Source organism: Lepidothrix coronata, unplaced genomic scaffold, assembly GCF_001604755.1.
Source record: "Lepidothrix coronata isolate B3197 unplaced genomic scaffold, Lepidothrix_coronata-1.0 Scaffold49, whole genome shotgun sequence".
NCBI classification, from domain to species: Eukaryota; Metazoa; Chordata; class Aves; order Passeriformes; family Pipridae; genus Lepidothrix; species Lepidothrix coronata.
In genome coordinates, this window is record NW_016690229.1 from 3,212,650 (window position 1) to 3,234,591 (window position 21,942).

General features: G+C 43.8%; 3 protein-coding genes across 3 annotated transcripts; 1 reads left to right on the forward strand and 2 right to left on the reverse strand.

Moving 5' to 3' along the window:
- Positions 1-720: 720 nt before the first annotated feature.
- Positions 721-5,198, forward strand: TUBB1 (tubulin beta 1 class VI). The gene is made up of 4 exons (XM_017815268.1): positions 721-1,117; positions 2,660-2,768; positions 2,933-3,043; positions 3,177-5,198. Exons 1-4 carry the CDS (start codon positions 1,061-1,063, stop codon positions 4,247-4,249), a joined length of 1,350 nt encoding a protein of 449 aa, XP_017670757.1. The 5' UTR covers positions 721-1,060; the 3' UTR covers positions 4,250-5,198.
- Positions 5,199-5,894: 696 nt separating this feature from the next.
- Positions 5,895-7,108, reverse strand: ATP5E (ATP synthase, H+ transporting, mitochondrial F1 complex, epsilon subunit). Its single transcript, XM_017815270.1, has 3 exons — positions 7,002-7,108; positions 6,659-6,785; positions 5,895-6,034 (listed from the first exon to the last, which is right to left on the reverse strand). The coding sequence occupies exons 1-2, from the start codon at positions 7,031-7,033 to the stop codon at positions 6,662-6,664; spliced, it is 156 nt and encodes a 51-aa protein (XP_017670759.1). The 5' UTR covers positions 7,034-7,108; the 3' UTR covers positions 5,895-6,034; positions 6,659-6,661.
- A 7,438-nt stretch (positions 7,109-14,546) lies between these two features.
- Positions 14,547-20,352, reverse strand: PRELID3B (PRELI domain containing 3B). Its single transcript, XM_017815269.1, is given in 7 exon segments — positions 14,547-16,662; positions 17,328-17,430; positions 18,229-18,299; positions 18,895-18,984; positions 19,342-19,418; positions 19,421-19,509; positions 20,321-20,352. Coding segments are annotated over 7 exon segments (582 nt in total). The 3' UTR covers positions 14,547-16,542.
- Positions 20,353-21,942: the final 1,590 nt, after the last annotated feature.

Sequence of the window (21,942 nt, forward strand, 5' to 3'; positions counted from 1 at the left end):
TCATTTGACATGTAATGAAACTGCTCCAAGTTCCAGCAGACAGTCCATTCTGGGGTTTCTGCTGCTCAGTGATACTGGCCCTGGTTATCAGCAGGCAACATGACTGGGTCGTGTTCTGCTCCCCCTCGCATTGTTTCCTTTTGAACATTATAGTTCACTTCAGTGAACTTCAGTGGAACCGGGGGTTCACCTCTAGCATTTTCCTGGCAAGTTCTGAAGCACATCTCAGATATAAGAAAATAACAAATATTAGAAATTATGTATTTCTTAATGACAGAAAATTAAGAGAGAGAGCAACTATGCAAGTTAGTCACAAGTTAATTCAGATTTTGGCTGAAATTGGGGGATACTCATAATTGTTTAAGGAACAAGCATCACCGAGAGTGCAGTCTTACATTTATGTGTTACAAACTATTTTTTGGTCCTGATCCTGTCCCCTTCCTTCATGCAGTCAGACACTGGGAATGATGACTATTAGTGAACTCAATTTTGCCTGGCAATGTGCTGAATGTTGTAGTTATAGGAAGCTACTGCTCACGCTGGTTTAAATATGGGTGGTGTCCTGTATGACTCCTATGATGCTAAAATTTAAATTATGTGGCAGAAGCACATGTGCTTAATAAATTAAGATCACTCATTTTTGGCTGTAATCTCTACATATGCACATATATTTGTATATATATTGTGTATAACATCAAATAATGAAACACAAATAGAATGTGCACATAAATGCATGCATCACACTGCTGCAGAGATCTGGAATTAATTGTGAGGGGGTGCATGTGACAATATTCCTTTCCAAGGCAATCAGAAAAGCACCTGTGCTTTTTGTCCCCAGGCAGTAAACAGGCATTTTGCCTCCTTGTGAAATGCTGAGCAGCCTGAGGAGTTGGCTACTCCCCTTCTGGCTGAGTGACAGTCCCTCTGATATAAAAAGGCCCCTTGGGATGGGCTGTGCTGGGTGTAGCTGATAGTGCAGCAGAAAGAGGGCTTGTTCTGGGGACTGCAACTGGAGAACCTGTGAGAGGTTGTGGCCACCAGCAGGTCCGAGCTCCACAAAATGCGTGAAATTGTGCATCTTCAGATTGGGCAATGCGGGAACCAAATTGGAGCCAAGGTAAGGTCTCCTTTCAACATTGCTCCTCAGTCAGTGGTAATGGGTCAAACATCATCAAACATCATCCCCAGCCATGGGGACTTTTGGGAATTCAATGGCATGCTAGCAGGGAAGATGAGTATTTTGGTATGAAAGGCAAAAGACGGGCTTGCTCCTCATGCAAAGCTTAATGTTCATCTGCAATAACCATGGCACAGTGATTACAGGTGCTCCAGAGCATTCCTTCTGGGATTTATATTCCCAAGGGAACTAATCTAGTCTGCAAAATACTGGGACAAGTGGTGGAGCCAGTAATTCAAGGGCTGCAAAGTTGTGATTCCAGTACTTTAGCTCAGCCATGCAGCAGTAACTGCCACATTATATTTATTAATATCATAGAATGCTTTGGGTTGGAAGGGTCCTTACGGATCATATGGGATCTTATTAATCAACAGGATGACCTGTGCTATCAGTGACCAGGTAGTTTTTTCTGAGTGACACAAAGTGGCCTCCTGTGACAGGCAGAAGTAATTTGGAGCATTTTTGTGTAGTTCAAACACTCCAAATCTGTTACTTAGAGAGAAGTCACTATTGCTGACTTTCTATGCTAGGAGAAAAAAAAAAAATCACCATTGCTTCTGCTCTGTGATGTTCATCTTTTTATTTATTTATGAGTAGGAAGTAGTAAAAAAAATTATCAGGGATTGCTCTGTTGTGTTCTTCCTCCATTTCTTGCTCCCACAAATCTCACCTTGATTTCTTTTAATGGAACATGAAGCTGTGGATGGCCAGGGAATGTCATGTTAGACCCAGCTAGTTTGAATGCAGCCAGTGTGAGAGGTGAAAGGTGGTTTTTTTGTTGGCTTTGACCTGCAAACTGCTTAGGTCTATTAAGACCTGTAGAAAAGAACACACCCCCCATGCACATGTTGGAAATGATGTATCTGGACACTCAAAACGAGACTGGATGCTGACCCAGCAGACCTTTAATATTAAAGTAGCCTGGTCATTACAGTGGGTGGGTGTGTCTACATGAAAACTGCTGGGGCTGCTCTCCAGATAAGAGCCCCAGCACAAGACATATGAGCGTCAAGATAGGGCATTTAGGACCAGCAGCTGTTCGTGGAAAGCCTTGCTCATGTACAAGTTTGCCTGTGCAGCTTTGCCGTGCCACAGTCACACTTGTGCATGACAGGACTCAAAGCAACCCTCCACAATCCACCTCCATGACTCTCTTTATTAAGCTCATACCAACTACTACCTGTGTTATTTACACTATTTTATGTTTTTTTTTTACTATAAAGGGAACAAATTGAGGGCCTTCACCTATTAGTGCATGGGTGATAGCTAAGCAGTATAAATAGCCTACTAAACTTTTCTCTTGAACTTATTTGGGGAGGAGGAGAGGAGGATCCCTGCTCTGATCTAATAAATAAATGGCAAAACATCCCCTGCTTCAGGCACAGTTCCCATCAGGGATGAGAGCAACACGAAAGCAGCAGGAGAGTGTGCTGAAAATAAATCAATCTTTGTTAAGTGTGTTGTACATCATTCCTTTTCCAGTTCTGGGAGGTGCTTGGTGATGAACATGGGATTGACATTGCTGGAAACTACCGTGGGGATTCACCCCTGCAGCTGGAGCGGATTAATGTGTACTTCAACGAGGCTTTCTGTGAGTGCTCAGCACTGTCAGGTGTTGGCAGAGCAATTTGTAATTAAAAACCCCTCAAAAAAACCTCAACCACTACAGGTGGATTGGACTTTTCAGAGCAGATCATAAGGCTGTCTCTTTGACCTCTAACAGCAATCATTTGCATTCACTTTGTTTTGTTCCAGCCCATAAATTCGTGCCCCGTTCCATCCTGGTGGACCTGGAGCCCGGTACGATGGACAGTGTACGGTCCAGCAAAATAGGCCCCCTCTTCCGACCCGACAACTTTATTCATGGTATGTACATCATGCTGCCAGTAAACTAACTGGAGTCAACTGGCCCAAAATGGGCTTTGATCTACTTTTGTTGTAGCCTTTAAAAAGTCTCTTGTTAACTTTGTGGCTGTTCTTTCTGTAATTCTGTTTACAGGTAATTCAGGTGCTGGAAACAACTGGGCCAAAGGCCATTACACAGAAGGTGCTGAACTGATTGAGAACGTCATGGATGTGGTCAGGAACGAGTGTGAGAGCTGTGACTGCCTTCAGGGGTTCCAGCTGATCCATTCTCTTGGTGGTGGTACAGGCTCAGGTATGGGCACGCTTCTCATCAACAAAATCAGGGAGGAATACCCCGACAGGATTATGAACACCTTCAGTGTTGTGCCTTCACCCAAAGTATCCGACACGGTCGTGGAGCCGTACAACGCCATCCTCTCCATCCACCAGCTCATAGAGAACACAGATGAAACCTTCTGCATTGACAATGAAGCTCTATACGACATATGCTTCAGAACTTTAAAGCTCACCAATCCCACCTACGGTGACCTCAACCACTTGGTGTCCCTAACGATGAGCGGTGTCACCACCTCGCTCCGCTTCCCCGGCCAGCTGAACGCGGACCTGCGGAAGCTGGCTGTTAACATGGTGCCCTTCCCTCGCCTGCACTTCTTCATGCCAGGCTTTGCCCCACTGACAGCTCGGGGGAGCCAGATGTACAGAGCCCTCACCGTGCCAGAGCTCACGCAGCAGATGTTCGACGCACGCAACATGATGGCAGCGTGCGACCCTCGCCGCGGGCGCTACCTGACCGTGGCCTGCATCTTCAGGGGCAGGATGTCCACCAGGGAGGTGGACGAGCAGTTGCTGTCTGTGCAGACCAAGAACAGCTCCTACTTCGTGGAGTGGATCCCCAATAATGTCAAGGTGGCCGTGTGTGACATCCCCCCGCGAGGCCTGAAGATGGCAGCGACCTTCATCGGCAACAACACGGCCATCCAGGAGCTCTTCATCCGCGTCTCCGAACAGTTCTCAGCCATGTTCAGAAGGAAAGCTTTTCTCCATTGGTACACTGGGGAAGGTATGGATGAAATGGAGTTTTCTGAAGCAGAAGGCAACACCAATGACCTCGTGTCTGAGTACCAGCAGTACCAGGATGCCACTGCAGATGTGGAGGAATTCGAAGAGGTGGAAGTGGAAGCGAGCCCAGAAAAGGAAGCAGCGTAAAAACAATATCAAAACACTCTGAATAAGCCTGTTGACATTCACTAAAGACAAAGCAGTAGCCAAAAATTAGACATTTCTTCAGAACTTTTCTCTGCATTTGCCAAATAGCTCCAATTTTACAACACAGTGCTTTTGAAATTAATGGCAGCTCTGCTTTACTCTCCTAACCAACTGTTGACACTGAATCGCTCCCAAAAAGGAGACAGGTTGTCTCCTAACAGCCTGTCTTGTAAATGTATTCACTTTTAGTATATAATCACCAGATACTGAATGTACTATACAGCCACTGTGCCTGTGTACATATATATCAGGATTATAAGCAACAGCAAAATACGCTGTCAACTCATCACATTTATTTATTCTCAGGTAAACACAGTGCCTGTTTTGATTGTGAACTTGTAACTGTTTTAGGAACATGTACATATCTGTAAGGTCTGGAAAGGCAGTGTCTGTTTTATTATCACTCCACAGACTGATGTAGACCTGCAGACAAGTTCAGCAACTTGAGTTGCAGGGGTAGGGCAGAAGAAACAAGATGGGGCAAAAGACTGAATATGTACATTCTTTCTTTTTTTTTTTTAAGTACTTTTAATAGTTCTTTCACATTGCTGGCTTAAATTATTGCAGAGCTTGTATTCATTATCATGGTGTGGTTTATTTCTGTTTTAAACTATAGGTTGAGTTACATTAGCACACAAAGTTGTGACACTGTAAAAGTTTTGGTGTGGTATTTTTTTAATCCTGTGTACTAACTACTGTAAATTTTTCCCTAACATTCAGAACAACAAAAAGGATAGAATGGTTGGTAGCTTGTTAGATGTAAGTTCCAGGGCAATCACTAAATCAAAACTATATTTTGCCTTCAGGAAAAAAAGTTTCTTGCCACAGCCTTCTACTTAACGTTGTATTTATAATATTCTCTTAATAAAAAATATATACCATTCTGTAAGATATTTTTTATACTTGAAACATTTGACAGAAAAAAAAAATTATTCTTGCAAGGACTAACTTTGAATTACAGAAAAAAATGGGAGCTTGTTTTATTATACTCTTGGAAGTGAAAGTTTATTGTACTCTGAAGAGTAATGCTTCATGTTTGAGCTCAGTGTAAGGGAATGACCCTGAATCCCATTCTAAGCTGCAGTTCCTCCTCTGCAGTGGGACAATGTGAAGACACACAGCAGGAACATGCCAACACTTCCCCCAAACCACATGAAAGGATAACTTTGCCCCACAGCCAAGAGCAGGTGGAGTGTCACCCTCCATCCCTACTGGGACTGGGATGTCCCTCCCTTAAAGCCAACAGTGTGCCTCTTCCATCAGATACAGCCATCAGAGGTCCTTTTAATCACTGAAATTATATCCCTATATTCTCTGCTGACAGAGATTTTAGGGAAGAAAACTTTTTTCCAAACCAATAATTAAAATGTAGCAGGCAGAAAAGTTTTAAACAATTAAATCTCTCAGTCATTTACGTACCTGAAATATCGGCATGAAACCCAACAAGAGATTTGCCTTAAGAATAAACAGCTGTTGCTACTGAATGTTAGACTGTGATAAAAACAGTCCTTTATTTTAACATAAGTGAAAAATAAATGTCTCTGCAAAATGGAGAACTTTGTTTCAAGAGGAATGACACTTTGCACACATTCAGCCATTACATTTATTAGCATACTGATTTACATACAGAGGCAAGTTTTACAGTTCATGTGATGACATCAGGCTGCAGAGTCTTGAGCTTTCCTACAGCTCTGCAGTTTGCTGTTATTCACCGCAGATCAGTTCCTACGAGAGCATATATAAAGTAATTCAAGTTATTTGAATCAAGAATATGTATAAGGTACACTAGAAACAAAAGGTAATAATATTTAATTTCAGATCAGGAACAGAAGCTGTTCTATTCAGAACAGAAGACACTTCAGCTGCTTGTGATTTATGCAATGCCATGAATAAAGGTACAAGTACCATCTGTCTTTCACCAACAACAGACAACTTAAAAGCCAGCTCATCAGGGGAAGGGGAAACAGCAGTTCAGAGAAGTTGTCTGCTGGCTTAGGAAATATGAAAGTTGAACATCACTAGAGACCAGTGCACATCACTATGGAAACCTGTGGGCATCACTACAGAGCCCCAGCTGTTCTGTGTGAGCCCATAAAAAGCCTGACCAAACCCCCAAAAGCAGGGCTTGCTGGACAGAACACCTCACTCCACTGCACTAATGCGATTAAGCCGTTTCTCACCCCACACGTAATCAGGACACTGACAGTCCCAACCCCCTCAGTTCCGTGCCTGAAGGTCGGAGCTGATTCTCCCCAAACAGCGAGGACTAATGTACTCAGCAGTGACAGACCATCACTCTCCCGCGCGACAAAGCTCCAACCACGCACCCGGCCCGCCTCACCCACTCACATTTCACTCCTTTTTGGGCTTCACCGTTTTCACCGTGGCCACCGCCGCCCTCTCCGCCTCCGCTTTGTACTGCGGCTTCATGGCGGCCCGCACGGCCTGGGCGCAGATCTGCGAGTACCGGATGTAACTGGGGATGAGGGGACAGAGCGGGGTCAGACCCGAGCCCTCCTTTCCCCCGGCCCCAAACCCGCATCCTCCCGGCCCCAAAGCCGCCTTTCCCCTGCCCCCAAACCCGCTTTTCCCCGCGCAGCGGCACCGCTGTGACCGCGCCAGCCCTCCCTGCCCGGCAGCCCCTCGCCCCCACAGCCGCGGCGTTGTCGCGGTGCTGTCGCGACAGCGGTACCTGAGCCCGGCCTGTCGCCAATACGCCACCATGGCTGCGGCTCCTCTGGGCAAGGTCAGCGCGCGCCGCCGGGACGGGCCCGCCGGCCAATCAGCGCGAGGGGACCGCCCCCGCGCCCCTCAATTGGCCAATCAGAGGGCCCGTCTGCGGCGCTCGACTCCCGCCCTTTCCGCCCGGGGCGCCCCGCCCCTTCTCCTCGAGCCGGGCGGACCCGCGGCCCTGAGGGGGAGGTGGGCGGGGCCATGGCGGTGTCGCCCTTAAGTCTCACAGCTCAGCCCGGTAAAGCTGCCTGGGAAAGGCGTGTGGGCATCCCGGTTTGGGAAGGTCCCGGCTTCGCCTCCAGGTGTGGCCTCGCTGTCCAGAATCACGGGAGTGAATATGTGGGGTTCCGTGGTTCAGGGACGGTAATTCGCCAGAAACACAGCACACGTCAATTAAGTAAAGGACAGAAATTAAAACACAAGTCTTCTGTGAGGCAAATGGCTAGTTATCCAGCGCTTGTGTTAGTTACAGATTAACTCGTTCCTCAGCAGTCCCGTTGAAATCTAAGAATCCAAGCAAGTGGTTAAAGGGATGTTTTGTGCAGCTTAAATCAGTTGTCATTACTTACCCCTCTGTGCCATTTCTAGATGAAACGCTAAAAGAAAACGATTTACAGGCATGTGGAGCCAATGTTAGATTTTTTTTTTTTTTTTTTTTAAGCAGACTAGCTTCAATTTGGAGGGTTTTTTACCCCTTTGGACACGGTGCCTTGCCGTGGGGTTCCTCTGGATGTAAGACTCTGCAAACAGCTGAAATCGTATCCAGTCATTTGCTCTAAACAAATCCATAAAAGATGACATAGTAAACTAGAAACTATTGTCAGCTGTTGACACAATGGAAAAATAGACAATTTTCCATATATAGTAAGCAAAAAGTTATTACAAGACTCTAATGATGTTTGATAAGGATCAATTTGGTCCTAACCTAATGTTCATTTAAATAATTAAGGAGTTAAGGACTTGGGTTTTTAATAAATCCTTGCACTTTTGCATACCTCTTCTCTTGCTTCCTTCGGTCCAGAGACAAACCATTTTTAAAGCACAGGGTAACTTTCAACTTTATTAAGAGATCTCATTTAGTCCAGAACCATTACAATAAACAAACCACACATGGTCAGGACAGAGTTACCAGAACAAAAAGAACAACTCTTCACCAAATATCTTCCAGCCTTTCTGCAGGACAGCATATGACAGTAAGATCTGGACCAATAACCTGTGATTTTTGTTTTTTTTAAACTGCTAAACATATCTGCTCCTACTGAATTTGGGGTTAATTTCTTAAATTCATGTCTTGCAAGTGTTCATACTTAATTTTAAAGAAACAACTAGTGTAAAGGAGGCAGAAAATAATTTTTATTTCATGCACTTATTTCCTTATTTATTTTTGTATGAGTCATAATTATCCTAATTTTGAGACAGACATGGCATACTGGAACAAGGTTTTCCAACTTGCAAAAATTAAATCAATGAAAAAATACTTGCCATGACAAATATGTTTCTGCCTTTTTAGCCCAGAAAGGTGCCAGTGTTATGATATTGAAAGGGAACATATTTTGGTTTCTAAACCCCAACTACAGCAGTGACAACAAAAAGATACAAGACAGCACCAAAGGGAAGCCGCCCTCTGCTACCTAAGCAGCACACTGGATGCAAGACAGGTAACTGCAGTACTTACATATATTGATAAAGGGGATGTTAAATATAAATGCTGCTTTAATGGCAACATCTGATGATTTGATAGGTAAAATAATTAGCAGTAAGATTATTTTAAGCCTCATGGGCACCCCGGGCCAAAATAGCAGTGTTGGACATTTTTCTTCCAGCTCTGTGTCCCTCTGTTCCTGCCCCACACCTTCTCTGAGTCCTCTCCCTACCTCCTGTCTCTCACCTGCTTTTTTCTCCACAATTATCTTCTCTCTCTGTACCTCTCTGTGAAATGCCTCTACCTGCAATTCTGTGAAATTAAGTCAGATTTAAATCCATAATGGAGATATATGACTAACCCATAATGGAGATATGCTATTATTTGCACATTCAGCTCTATTTACTGTTTGTTGGTCCTGACAGATAAAAATTCGGCATGAATTGAAAAAGTTTAACCTTTGGCAGTGGTACCAGCCATGCTGAGGCAGACTGGAAATCAGATCAGGGACAGAAACTGTGCTCTACAAAAAATCCAGAATATATATTGGTGTTTATGCAGCTGTTACAAGGCACCAGCATAGATCTGTACGACCTGTTTCCATGCCCAGTTCTGTTCAGATGCCAGGAGATGTTTGGAAAGCCCTAAAATTTCCTCAGATAGGAATTTTCAGAGAGAGAACTTAGGAGAGAGCACATAAAGGAGGAGAGTTCAGAAAGACAGAGAGAGGTTGCAGGGAGAGGGGATGTGTTAGGGGGGTTAGATGCAGAGATCAAGGGAAGCTGAAGCGTTGCGATTAGCAACATCCAGGAATGTGAGCGTGGATAGGTCTGGGGGAACTAAGGGTGTGAGATTAGACATGTCCATAGAAACTGGGGAAGTGAGGGTAGAAGCATCCTGAAAGGTGAGATTGGAGACATCCAGAAAGGGTGTAGAGATGAGATTGGAAACATCCTGAGAGGTCGATGAGGACAATTCAGAGGAGCGCTGAAACAGGAAATAGTTAAAATCAGTGAGGTCTAGTGACTCTGAAGAGGTCGAGGAGCTGTTCTCTGAGATGCCTGGTGAGGATGGAGGGATTGTACAGGAAAAGTTCAAGGAAGCTGAGGAGGTGTGACTGGAAACATCCGTGGAGGACGAAGACGTATGAGTGGAGAGGTCTAGAGAGAGTGAAGTAGTAGGACTGGAGAAATCTGTGGAGGATATAGAGGTGACACTTGAGAGATCTAAGGAGATGGAAGAACTGTCACCAGATTGATCCAGAGAGCCTGATGAAGTGAGACTTGATAGGTCCAGTGAAATGGAAGAGGAGAAACTGGAGCGCTCCCAGGAATCTGAAGAGGTGAGACTGGAGAGCTCTAACGAGATTGAAGAGGAGATACTGGAGAAATCTGAGGAGGCTGAAGATGGGAGACTTGAAAGGTCCAGAGACGATGAAGTGAGACTGGAGAACTCAACAGAGGATGAAGAGCTCAGACTGGATAAATCCAGAGAATCTGAAAAGGGGATTTTAAAGAGTTCCCAGGAGGCTGAAGTCTTGACACTGAAGGGGTCCAGGGAGGCCAAAATAGTGAGACCAAGTAGGTCCAGGTATGTTGAAGAGATGATACTGAAAAGCCAAGGAACATGACTGCTGTTAAATCAGGAGTATTTTAAACTAAAGGTCTCTCTTAACACACCAAAACAAAACAAAGAGACAGCATGACCCCAAATGATTTTATTTTAAAAATAAAGATTTAACCTGTGTGCTTAGTTAGGTCTCTTAGTCGTTTCTCTTTTGGTGCAGAAAAGCTCCAGTAATAAGAGCTCAGACACTTACTGAGAGCATTGCTCCTTCCCAGGGAACCAGGGCAGGAGCAAATGTTCTTCTGTCCTGACATGTCTGTCCTTCTTCAACCAGATTTTAGCATCTTTGACAGCCTGATAAAGAATACCCTCCTGTCAAATGCCATCTCCCTGTCCTGAAGGTCTGGAATAAAATAATAGTTATGTAAGAGAATGGAAATTAAAACACTTTAGCTTTTCTTTTCCAAATACCACAGGATACTCAGATCTGAGACTGCTTACTGGCTGTGGAGAAAGATTTTAAACAAATACACAGTTATAAAGGGCAGCAAGTCAAACTGGGCCTCTGACTATAAAGATATGAGGGATTATTTCCTTTTGATTCATAACATCAACTAAAAAATATGGATATTCCTGATGATTGTAACGAAACTGGCAAAGAAAACAGTATTTTTCTGCACAGCATGTGCAGGATTGTTTTTGTAAGCCAGCAGTATGCTAAACTGATTCTGTGTCCAAGAGACACACATTTCTAGGTCTACTTATTTTTCAGATAAAAAGAGGTCGTATTTTGTTTCTTTGATTTTATGAAAATAAATCTGGACATAAAACCAATAAAATAACAGTAATTTTTGATTTGTTTAATGAAAATATCCTAAAGAGAAACTGTGATGGAAAACAGACATACGATTAAAAAGGGAACAGCTTATATTTCGGTTCATAAAGGTGCATCTAATTATAGTATGAGTAGGTCAAGAGGCTGATCCACAGCTGCTTTCTCTCGTCTCCAGACTGTGCTGCAAAGCGGAGCTGAAACCCGCTGGTGTCTCTGTGTCTCTGTGGGCACAGGAAAGCACAGGAAGTTTCTCAGTCATCACAGCCATATTTTATGGCCCAAAGTGCTCCCTCAGAAAGCTGCAGCTCCTCAGGTGAACACAGCCCAGCTCTGCCCCTGTTATTACACAAGCAGTGTCCAGATACGTGGGTAATGGATTTAACATAATCACCACGGCTGCACTCCCACCGAGGTCACCTCTTAACTGGAGCAGGTGTCTGCTGAACAGGGGCTGAAGTTGAACCCTGTCTTACGATGCAAACATTAAAATTACCAAACTTAAAAAAACCCAAAACAAACGCAGCTTAGGTACCAAAGATGAGGCCCCAAAAAGTTCTTGAGTACATTTAATATTTATTGATAATGCTTCTGTAATTTTACAGCTCCTGCGGAAACGTTGCAATTCTTTCAAGGGTACGATGTTTATAGATCAACAGGCAAACCAAATGAATTTTTCTAAACATGCATAGTTTATGATGAAATTTCAAGTTTGCTTGCTGCCCTGTATTCTCAATGAAACATAAAAATAATTAAGCCCTTAAAAATCCCTTTCTATCTAAGACCACTGTAATTTTGTGACTATCTTTAATCTCAGAAGTTTCTCAAGTGCATTTTATAGGGGAGAACAAATATTTAAACAAAAGGCAAATTACAATACAACAAAAAGCCGGTGTCCAACAGACTATAAATCCCATAATCTCTTCACTGTGTTCCCTCTGTCTCCATTGAAAAAGACACAGCTATTGCACTTTTTCCTATGAAACAACACTGTGAAGAAACATGGAATTATGGTCACCATTGTATAAAATGTACAGGTCAGTAATAACATTTCCTACCTTGGGTAGCTGTGGGTTTATCTTCTTTCTCTGCCTGGGTAAGCCATACTGGGCTGTGCTGGTAAAGCTCTGCTGTTCTCTCTGCTGATGACCCTAATCTGTTCCACAGCCACTGGAATTCATGCCATGCTGATGACAATGCGGGTCATCTCCTGGTAAATCTCCTGGCCAAGCACAGCACTCTGCACAGAGCATCAGCAGAAAACATACCCTGAAGTCAGCTCTAATCTTAAGGTAAAGTTGCAGTTCTGTGCTGTTTCCTACAACAGGACAATATTTTGGAGGTTAGTTGATGAAGCAGATGAAGATATTATTTTTTAACTTTTGGACACCTGGATTCAAAGCAAAAGTAATTTTGCAGTGTCATCCAAGTTCTCAGCTGTCCATTCTACAAAATCTGTCATAAATAGGCTGTGGAGGGACCCAGGATCTGCAGAGCAGAATTCAGGTACACTCAAGTTTTAAGAATCTTGTCCATTACTTCCTCTTTTAATGTGTTTATTGACTTGTGTTGGCTATGCTACTTTTTAAATGTGGTTATGACAGAATAGCATGATAACGTAAGACATTTTGTCCACAGTTGATGCTACCATTGAATAAAAGTTTAAAAACCACCCAGGTGACATTAATGGGCCCCCAAAAAACTGTTTACAAGAACTCACTCAAATGTTGCTACTTGCCATATTAGAAAACAAACTTCTTAGCAAGGAGTCTACAAGTTGAACAGGCTCTAGGCACATCAAAGTTCACAGCAAGGGCAATTGTTTCATTTAATTTGGTGTTAAAAGGATGGAGTATATGATTAGGAAAATACCACATATGCTGGTCATTACATTATATTCTAGCTGATATATTTAGCTGGACTATATGTATATTATCTAGCTGATACTATTTTTTTAGTTCATTGTTTTTAAACTTTTTGATTAAAGGACTGTCAGACTGTTCTGGAGAAAATGCGTAAAAGCCATTGTGTGCTGAACTTTTTGTAATATACATGTCTGAGAAGGAAGACTTTAACTTAACAATGGTACTGTTACAGAGCTATAATTTTTACTGTTAAAATAACATCAAATACTCTCTCTAGTAGATGCAATATGAAATTATTGTAATACACATTGCAGAGGCAATATAATTTCAGCCCACCCAATAGCTTCCTACATTTCTCCTCTTTCAGCATCTCACCGTGCTTGCTGGTGGCTGCACAAAGACCGTAGCACTTCTCATGGTCACGTTTTTTTGGCTCAACAAGCTGACTTGGGTCAACAAAGGCTGTGACGACCAAGGGAAGAAGTAGGACAGCACAGCCAGGCAAGAGGGATGGCAAACACAGCATTGTCTCCTTTTATGAAGGTAAGCAATTAGCTCAGCTCAGTTGTAACATGTAAACTTACCTTTAGAATAATTTAGTTCTAGAGCAACAAATAAAGCAAAGCTGTCCAATTACCGAAGAAAGAAAATAACAGGTCCTGTGCAAGTAAAAGAAAAACCTTCACCTTCAGAAATGGAAGAATTCTGAAGTGACTCAGTGCTTCCACACAAGGGCTCTTTATCAGCACTCTTCAATTCTTCCATAAACGTGAACCTGCACAGACTGCTGACCTTCCCTTTGAACCCACCATCTGTCAGGGTCAGCAGCTTGAAAAGGTTCCAATTACTAGAAAATGGGTGCTTAGGTTTACTTAGCATTTATTGGAAACGTGCTAGACTGCACAGTTTAACTGCAAGTAGAGACCACAACAGACACATCAGCAATGTTGTAGGAAATGGTGGTTCAAGTTTTTTCTGCTTTTTTCCAAAGCAAACAACTTTACATTTCCAGTTAACTGCTGTGTGACTGAACAGGTGCTGACACCCATTGGTCGGGAGGGATGGATCAGAGATCACACCACTGATTTATTCACCCCATATTCTTCCACCTCTGCCCTTTCTGCTCCTCGTGTTCCTTCCCCTTCCCCCCCACCCACACTTCTTTCCTCCTGATCCTTCAGTTTTGTCCCTCCAGCTGTAGATCCTTTCTTACCCACCACCTCCTCCATTCCTTCCAACCCCAGAACCCACAGGTTCTCTGCACTGCCTTAGGTCACTCTCACTGGTGCACTCATCCATAGCATCCCCCATTCCTCACAGGGAATTTGAACACAGATCTCAGTCCAAGTAGACTGAAAATCTTTCCACAGGATGGAAAGATTTTCCACAGCAAACTGTGAAATGTGGTCACCAGTTAATGTGTCGGATTTGCAGAAAAGCAGAGTTATTAAGAAGTAAAAAATGTGCAGCTGTGAATGTCCATTTCAGGATATGCATTTCAATAAAAGAAGCCACTCACTCCAGAGTATTTCTTCACCTTCACCCCACTTATTTCAGATTACTCACCTCGTAATTATAAAACCCAAATAGACCAGAAAGTTTCAGGAACTAGTCACAATTCAAATAAAATTTTATTTAAAAAGCGCCACGTACAGAAAGCCATACTCTGACAGAATGAGAATGCAGGCACATAAATAAAATAGAAGAAAGAAAATTATTATCTTTCAAGAAGTTGTTGAATGCCTGCAAGAAATTAAACATTTAAGTTTTTTTTCAGTGCAGGGCCAAACTGAGTTCATACTATGCAGCCCTTAGTGCAGAAAAATTTGGAAAAGAAAAAACTTTTAAAAAATCAGCTGATGGTAATGGCTAACCAAACATGTAAAAGGAGTTTCAAGCAAAGCATTTTTATCAGAAATGATGGTACAGTTTTGCAGAAGTTTCACATATACTTTAAAAATTGAAATGCTATTTCACTTGTAATAATCTGTAAAAGCATGGCAAACCTCAATGACTTTAATTTAGTAAAGTAGTCTCAAATAATTTCATTTTAGAAAAATATTTAGAATAGTTAAATTTTTAAAAGTTATTTATCTATATACCTGTTTTCGTCCCCCAACACAAACCTTACAGAAGAATGTGTTCTTGTGTGATTACCACTGAAAATAACCTCTGGTTCTCTACACAGCAGACACTACTCAATAGGCAATCTGATATAACAGAAATGGCATGCAAAATAAAATATGCTGGGACAGGTGACATTACACTTCTTAAAGGCTAAGAGGGAGTCTTGAAATCACTTGTAAGATTAGAATCAAATTTCCAGGAAAAGCCTCTGGCACCAAGATACCACCATCAGCTAATTCAGGGCTGTGCCTTTGCATTTTTCTGTCGCACTGAAGGAGCCTCACGGGACAGAGTCCCTGCTGAGGTCACCAGCACTACCAGCACACTGGCACACGATGTAAGGAAGGATGGCAAGGTCTGACCTTTAAGTTCCTGCAGCAAATGACTGGTGACAGTACCAAGAACATACAACGAGTACCAAGAACTGCAGAAGATTAAATGAAACCCTTGAGAACACAAAGAGTCTTGTGCTGTGAGAAAATTAATCTGGAACTCAGAACACTGTTTAAATTAAAGGACAGCACAATATTCAGTTGATGTAGCACGTTATCTTTGGAGTGTGATCAGATTAATACGTATATTGTTAAATATTACTTCCTTTTATGTTTAGGTTCTCTTTAGCTAAATTCACAAGGGGGTTTTTGTCTTTAATTGGTTCTTTGAAGTGAACACCTACTATTGTAGCAGCTTGCAAGATTTTAAGGCTCTATGCTTATTGTACCCCTTTATTTAATAAGCTTTTAGAAATGGAGATACTTATAGAAGTTAAAGGTAAAATTTTATTTTAAGGTACTGCATGCCCAGCTCATTAATGTTGCATTTAGGAACAGAAGGTAGGTCTTGGTAGGTAAGAGACAATTTGATGTTTTACCTACACTGACTGAAAAATAATTTGAGTACCATATTAGTTCACCCCATTAAACAAGTTAAAAAGCTTATCAAAAATATTTTGTACATTCTTTTGTATTTCAAGCATCAAGTAATAAGCTTTCTGTTAAACCGAGTTGTGTCACACAACTGTCAAAAATCAACAAACAGAACAATGCTGGAACAACCATTCTGCTTAATTTTGGGCTTGGTCCCAAAAGAGGTAGTCCAGGAGTCACATACAAAATAAAAGTTCCACAGAAATCAGCCTAACATGCCAGTGTCCTCCACCATGTGCAGCCTCATCACTAAGTGAGGCTATTTCATATCTGCAAACATTCTAAGTTAGTGTTCATGTAAATACAGGAACTAAACTTGAAAATTATTTCTTCATCTGTAACCGAAATTCGGTCCAGCTGACCCAATATATTAAATAGCCTTTGAACCTCAGCCTTAGTAAGAATTCAGCTTTTCTCCAAATTAAATTTGTATTGTGCCTAACACACAGGTATGCCTTTAAATAACAAAGGATACATGTATTTAGGCTTGGAGAGAAGCTGCAGATCGTTAAGCCTCGTTAGTGATACAGGTATAAGTACTATCATTTCTCTACAAACGCTGCTGCTGCCATGGAGTTCCTCATGGTTCCTCTTGCTGAAGCTGCAAACTCTTCAATTTCAGCATTCAGCCTTTTAATTACCCATTCCAATGCTTCCCGGCCCTGCAGTTAAAGAAAAGTTTAGCATAAATCTTAGTAAAGAAGTAAATTGGTTAGGTCCTGTCTTACTGGAAATGACAAAAGAAAAGGTACAGAAATACATGCCTCTGGTATTTTTTATGTCAATAACTGGAGTACTGCAGGAACATGTTCTGCCTTACATTTCATGAAAACAATCCGTTAGGTCAGCAGTGCTCACATTATGATCCACAAAAGCCCTTTTATCCAGGTTGTTTTATTGTGCTTGAGGCTGAACTCAAGACACCTTTGGATTCCTACAGGACAGACTCTCAATTAAAACAACATGTCATTCATTACTCCCACAGAACTACTTCAGATCTGCCTGGATGTACATCCTTTTTCAGCAGCAAAAACTAATAGATGGCATCAAGAGGGCAGCATAAGAATGACAGTGCCAGACTGTCAAGTGAGTGCAGATGTTTTCTCTGGTGAGGATTCAGAGACCTTTGACAAAAATAATTTATTATCTTCATTCACAAGAGGAAAAAGAGGAAGAAGTTCACCACACTGAGCATGCAGTCAGCACTTACTCTGCAGTAAAGGCCCTTTCCTAAGACTGCTGACAAAGGCAAAAAGTAAAATAGAGGCTTTTATTCCCTTTGACATTCAGCCAGTGTTAACATATTTTACACAAAAATCATACTTACTTTTTTAGCATTAGAAGAAATTGTGTTTGCCATTAGCCCTTCTAGGTAACTGCTGAGACTGACACCTTTGACAGATATTATTGCTTCTTGTGTCAGAATGGTTCTGAAACAGAGAGCAGGAAACTGAATTATTCAGAGTAGTTTAAAAAAGAATGCACTGCTGAAAGCAATTCACTCCTCCCCAGAAAAATGCATTTCCTCACCAGCCTGGTTGTGTAACACAGAACTGGTTTATGCTTCTACTCATAAAATAAAAGCCAAGAGTGCCCACTAAGTCCAAGTGTTCCTTTGTGGCACTCAGCCATTTCCATCTTTAGCAGCAGGACATTAAGAGTGGAAACACAAGATCTGGAATACTAGGAAAACAGTATTAAAAAACATTCCCTTCAACAAGAGGGATTTAACATTTCTGACAGTCATGAGAGGAAAAAACTCCTATGTCAGAATCCCTAGAATGATCCTTCAGTTATCACTGCTTCCAGCAGTACAGACTCAGTAAGCTCTAAATTTGCCTTAAAAAAACTCAATCAACTACCAAAACACAAACCTCCAAAATTAATGACTAAAGGCAGATAAATGTGCATTCTAGTGCACAGTCTCTGCTCAGGCTGACGGAGAGATCAGAAACAGGGGCTGGAAACTGCAGATGTACAAACTCAGTTACAGACAGGACACCCCTGAACAGCTGAACTGGGCTCCTTTACAGCATGACCCGAAGTGTCCCAGTGGTGCTCTGCAGAAGCAGTGCCACTGGAGGAAATGACAGTCCATTTAATCCTTTTTTAAAGTTACCATAACAGAGGCCATGTAAACCTCATCTTCTGTTCAAGGGAAACCATGGAAATTTTTAAAGCAAAGGCTGTACTACTTCAGAGCAATCTTAGAGCAGAGAGGTACTTACTTGTGTGGCTCATGAGGGTGTGGTTTGTAAACAAGCCTCTCATCTACTGACACGAGGTTTGTAAATGAAATCTATAGAACAATAGACAGGATCACCCCTTGATACACATATTAAAGGGAATAAGCAAATAAAACTGCAGTTTCAAAACTAATGCTTATATTGCATTTAAACATTACACTTTTCCTCCGAGTATAGGGTTGTAGAACAAGACAGAGAAATCTCCAAGTTCAGCATTTGCTGATCTATTTCTCTTAATTTTTTCTGGATCGTTTACTAGCTACCACATTTATAAGAACATTTCCACAGTGGGATCAGACAGATGGAGTAGTACAGAGGGCAAAGTGTTACACCATTAGGAAACAGTCACAGTGTACACACACCAAGTGGCTTTAAAAAAGTTCTTTTTAATACCACCCCCACCCCCAAAACTCCTCCTGTCCTGCTCATCAGTATGTTCAGATGCTTCAGTCCTGACAAATTCCAAAAGCCTAGAAGCTCCTTCCTGAAAAACAGAACTGGTCACCTGTAATCACATTACTTAAACCTTTCACTTGTATTGTTCTAATGCAATTTTCAAGTTATTTTTAAGATGACTTTCCTTTTCAAATGCACAAGGTGCTGTTATACCCTGTAATCCATTGCAGTTGCACAAACACAGCTACTTACATTACAGGATTTAAGCTCCATTGTTTTTTTCACAGGGTCAACAACTGAGTGCTCCTGAACATATGTCCTTGTTCTGCAGGTGCCAATGAGCTGGAGGACAGGCAAACATAGATGGGATTAATTATGCAATTTTTCCTGCCTTTAAATGTGTAAGTAGTGATAATTGCATTGAACAGACACCAAGACAACAGAATTAGGGTTTAACTTAAAAGAAAACTCTTGAGTTGAGGTAGATTAATCCTCCCAGTGGAAGCAATCTTAGATCCAGGCAGTCTCTGGCTATTGGGAAGTCACTATGTGTACTGCTCTTGAGCCTTCCTGATACATTAATGCTTGTATTTTTAAACCATTAAAGTTATGAAATGATACACGTCTATTACAACACCTGGCTCACGAGCTTCCCTTCCCTGCAGGGATCCCTTTCTGGCTCTGTGATGAAATCCTCACCGATTTCACAATGGAGGGAATTCCCCACTCTGTGCTCAGGAGCCTGTGGCTGTGCAGCTTCCCACTGGGATCCACGTTCTGTCCAGGACATCGACTCCAACCACGCTGGGGTTCATGGGATTTGGATATTTCCTCATGGCAGCTGTGGTCACAGTTTCCCAGGGGTGGCTGACAAAACAGAGGCAGGACACAAAGTTGTACACCTTCGGTTTTAACAGGGTTTCTATTAAAACTGAATGACACATATCACTTGATTTATGTCTTTAAAGCAGTTCCATTTCCGCTTCTCAACCCTACACATATCCTTCCTAGAGAAACACCTCTATTTCATAGACTGGACAGTGCCACATGCAAGTCAAACATACAACACACCTCATTAATCTGGTGTCATATTATATTATAACTTGATAAGAACGTTTCCTTGTGACATAATGTTAAACACTGTGCTTCATCCAGATTTCAGTAATACTGCATTGATTTATTAAGTTGTTACTCTCCTCTAACGAGTATTTCCCTCGGATTATTTTTAAGAGAGGTCCTATGGAGCACTTGAGCCCCAACACCATGAAGGGCCTCAGTGTGCTTCGCTCAGCACTGCCCCTAGAAGGCGAGGGCAGCACTACAGCCCTGAGCAGCGCCGACACAGCGATGGGTCCGTGCACACGTCCACAGCACACAGGTACAGCCCCGCACAGGTACAGCCCCTGCCGAGGTCCCGGAGCCTTCCCCGCGGGCCGTGACCCCGGGCCCGCAAGGACGCGCAAGGAAGGTCACGGGAGGCCGCGGCCGCGGAGCGGGGCGGGGCGGGGGCGCGGAGCACCCGCGGGGCGGGCGGGCGGCACCGGGGAGGCGCAGCCACCGCAGCCCCCGGCCCGGAGAAGCCCCGCCGTGCCCGAGTCCGGCCCCGCCGCCCCCCCCGCCCGGCCCTGCCCTGCCCGGCCCGGCCCTGCCCAGCCCGGCCCGGCCCGGCCCCGCTCACTCGAACACGTGCTCCGAGGTCCAGATCTTCATGTCGGCGGCGGGGCCGGGCCGGGCCACTTCCCCCGCAGCCGCCGCTCGGCACCGCGGGCCGGCACTGCCGGCACTGCCGCCCCGGTTCTGCCGCCGCCACCGCGCGCCTGCGCGGGGCACGCCGGCCGCGCCCGCCAATCGCCGCGCCGCGCCGCCGTGACGTCACGGGGCCGGCCCGGCGCGGTCCGGGCAAGGCGGGGCGCGGGCAGCGCAGCCCGCGGGCGGGAAGGGAAAGGGCCGGCCGCCGTGTCGGAAACTCGAGTGTCCGTGTGGGTGTCTGTGAACCCGGCTCGGTTCGGGCCGGCGCTCACACGCGGCTCACACGGCCCAGCCCGCCCGGGCCGTCCCGCCGGGTGCGGCGGGGCCTCGGCTGACCGATGACGTCAGCGCGGCCGCAGGTGACGGATGACGTCACGCCGCAGTTCCCGCGGCCGGCCAGCAGGGGGCGCAGGGAGCCCGGTGACGTAACCGGCGGCGGTGTGACATCACCGCGGGCGGCGCGGGGGTGACACCGCCCGGGCGGGCCCGCGGGGTTTGTGAGTGGTTTTGTAAGTGCTTTTGTAACGGGTTTTGTAAGGCCTTTCATAACCGGCGGCCGCGCTGTCCCAGCGTGGAAGGGTTTCCACGAACTGTCCCGGACCGTGTCAAACCCGAATGATTTACGGTGTTGGTAACGCTCTGTCAGCTGCAGCAGCAAACAAACCCACATGTCCGCTGGCGCGGCATCACGCGTCTTCTTCTAAAATTCTCGGCCCTATTGAACGTCCCGTGAGTTTTGTGGAATTTTTGCTTTTCTTCAAGCTGCCGGAGAGCATTTCACGGAGGCAGCGCAGGGGGAGCGACCGCTGTGCGCTCGTGAGTGCACAGAAATTGCCTCGCTGGAAAAAGGGGAGAGGGAAACTTCCCAGAGACCGGTTACTGCCCCCAGTGCCAGAAATCCCGGCCTCACATTCAGGGACTGTCCCCTGTGCATCTTCTTGTTCACACTGAACATCAAATCCATCAGCTGTGTTACAGACAAACTACTATTTAATGATACAATACCAGATTCAGTCAGTAGCAAATGGTTAAATGAGAGCTGCTAAGAGAATAAATTACTGTCGGAGATACCAACTGATGTCACTTTTCCCAACTCTCTCACCTCACAGGAACCATCCTAAACATTAACATGCTGGTGATCTACCATAATGTACAGAGTTATTTCTGGAAGATCAGTTCTAAATACATTGTAGTTTTAATAGCCACCCAGCTGTTTTTGCAACTGGAGAATTTTCCAAAGGATGTTAAAAATGCAAAGCCTTTTGAGAAGTCTCAGTGTGACAAGCAGTTGGGGAAGATGGTGACCCTTAAATAGACCCATCCCTGATCCATCAGTCTGCCTCTAGCCTCTCATCAGGGTATTTTTCTGTAAAAGAAATGTTATCTACTGGAAGCAAAGCAAAATGTCATCTCCAAGAAAGAAACATGCCAACATATGGTGCAGATTAGGAGCTAGATTTCAGCAGTTTTGCTCACAGAAACTTCAGGTTATTTAAACAGGAGTTTTGTTAAGTTTCTGTATTTGAGAGATATCAAGGGCAGAATGACTTA

Excerpts from the sequence above, each read along its gene's own strand:
- TUBB1 (XM_017815268.1), top strand. The coding sequence starts at position 1,061 with ATGCGTGAAATTGTGCATCTTCAGATTGGGCAATGCGGGAACCAAATT. Across the intron at positions 1,118-2,659 it reads GGAACCAAATTGGAGCCAAG|TTCTGGGAGGTGCTTGGTGA; the intron begins GTAAGGTCTCCT and ends TTCCTTTTCCAG. Across the intron at positions 3,044-3,176 it reads ACCCGACAACTTTATTCATG|GTAATTCAGGTGCTGGAAAC; the intron begins GTATGTACATCA and ends TTCTGTTTACAG.
- ATP5E (XM_017815270.1), bottom strand. The coding sequence starts at position 7,033 with ATGGTGGCGTATTGGCGACAGGCCGGGCTCAG. Across the intron at positions 6,786-7,001 it reads TGGCGACAGGCCGGGCTCAG|TTACATCCGGTACTCGCAGA; the intron begins GTACCGCTGTCG and ends CCTCATCCCCAG.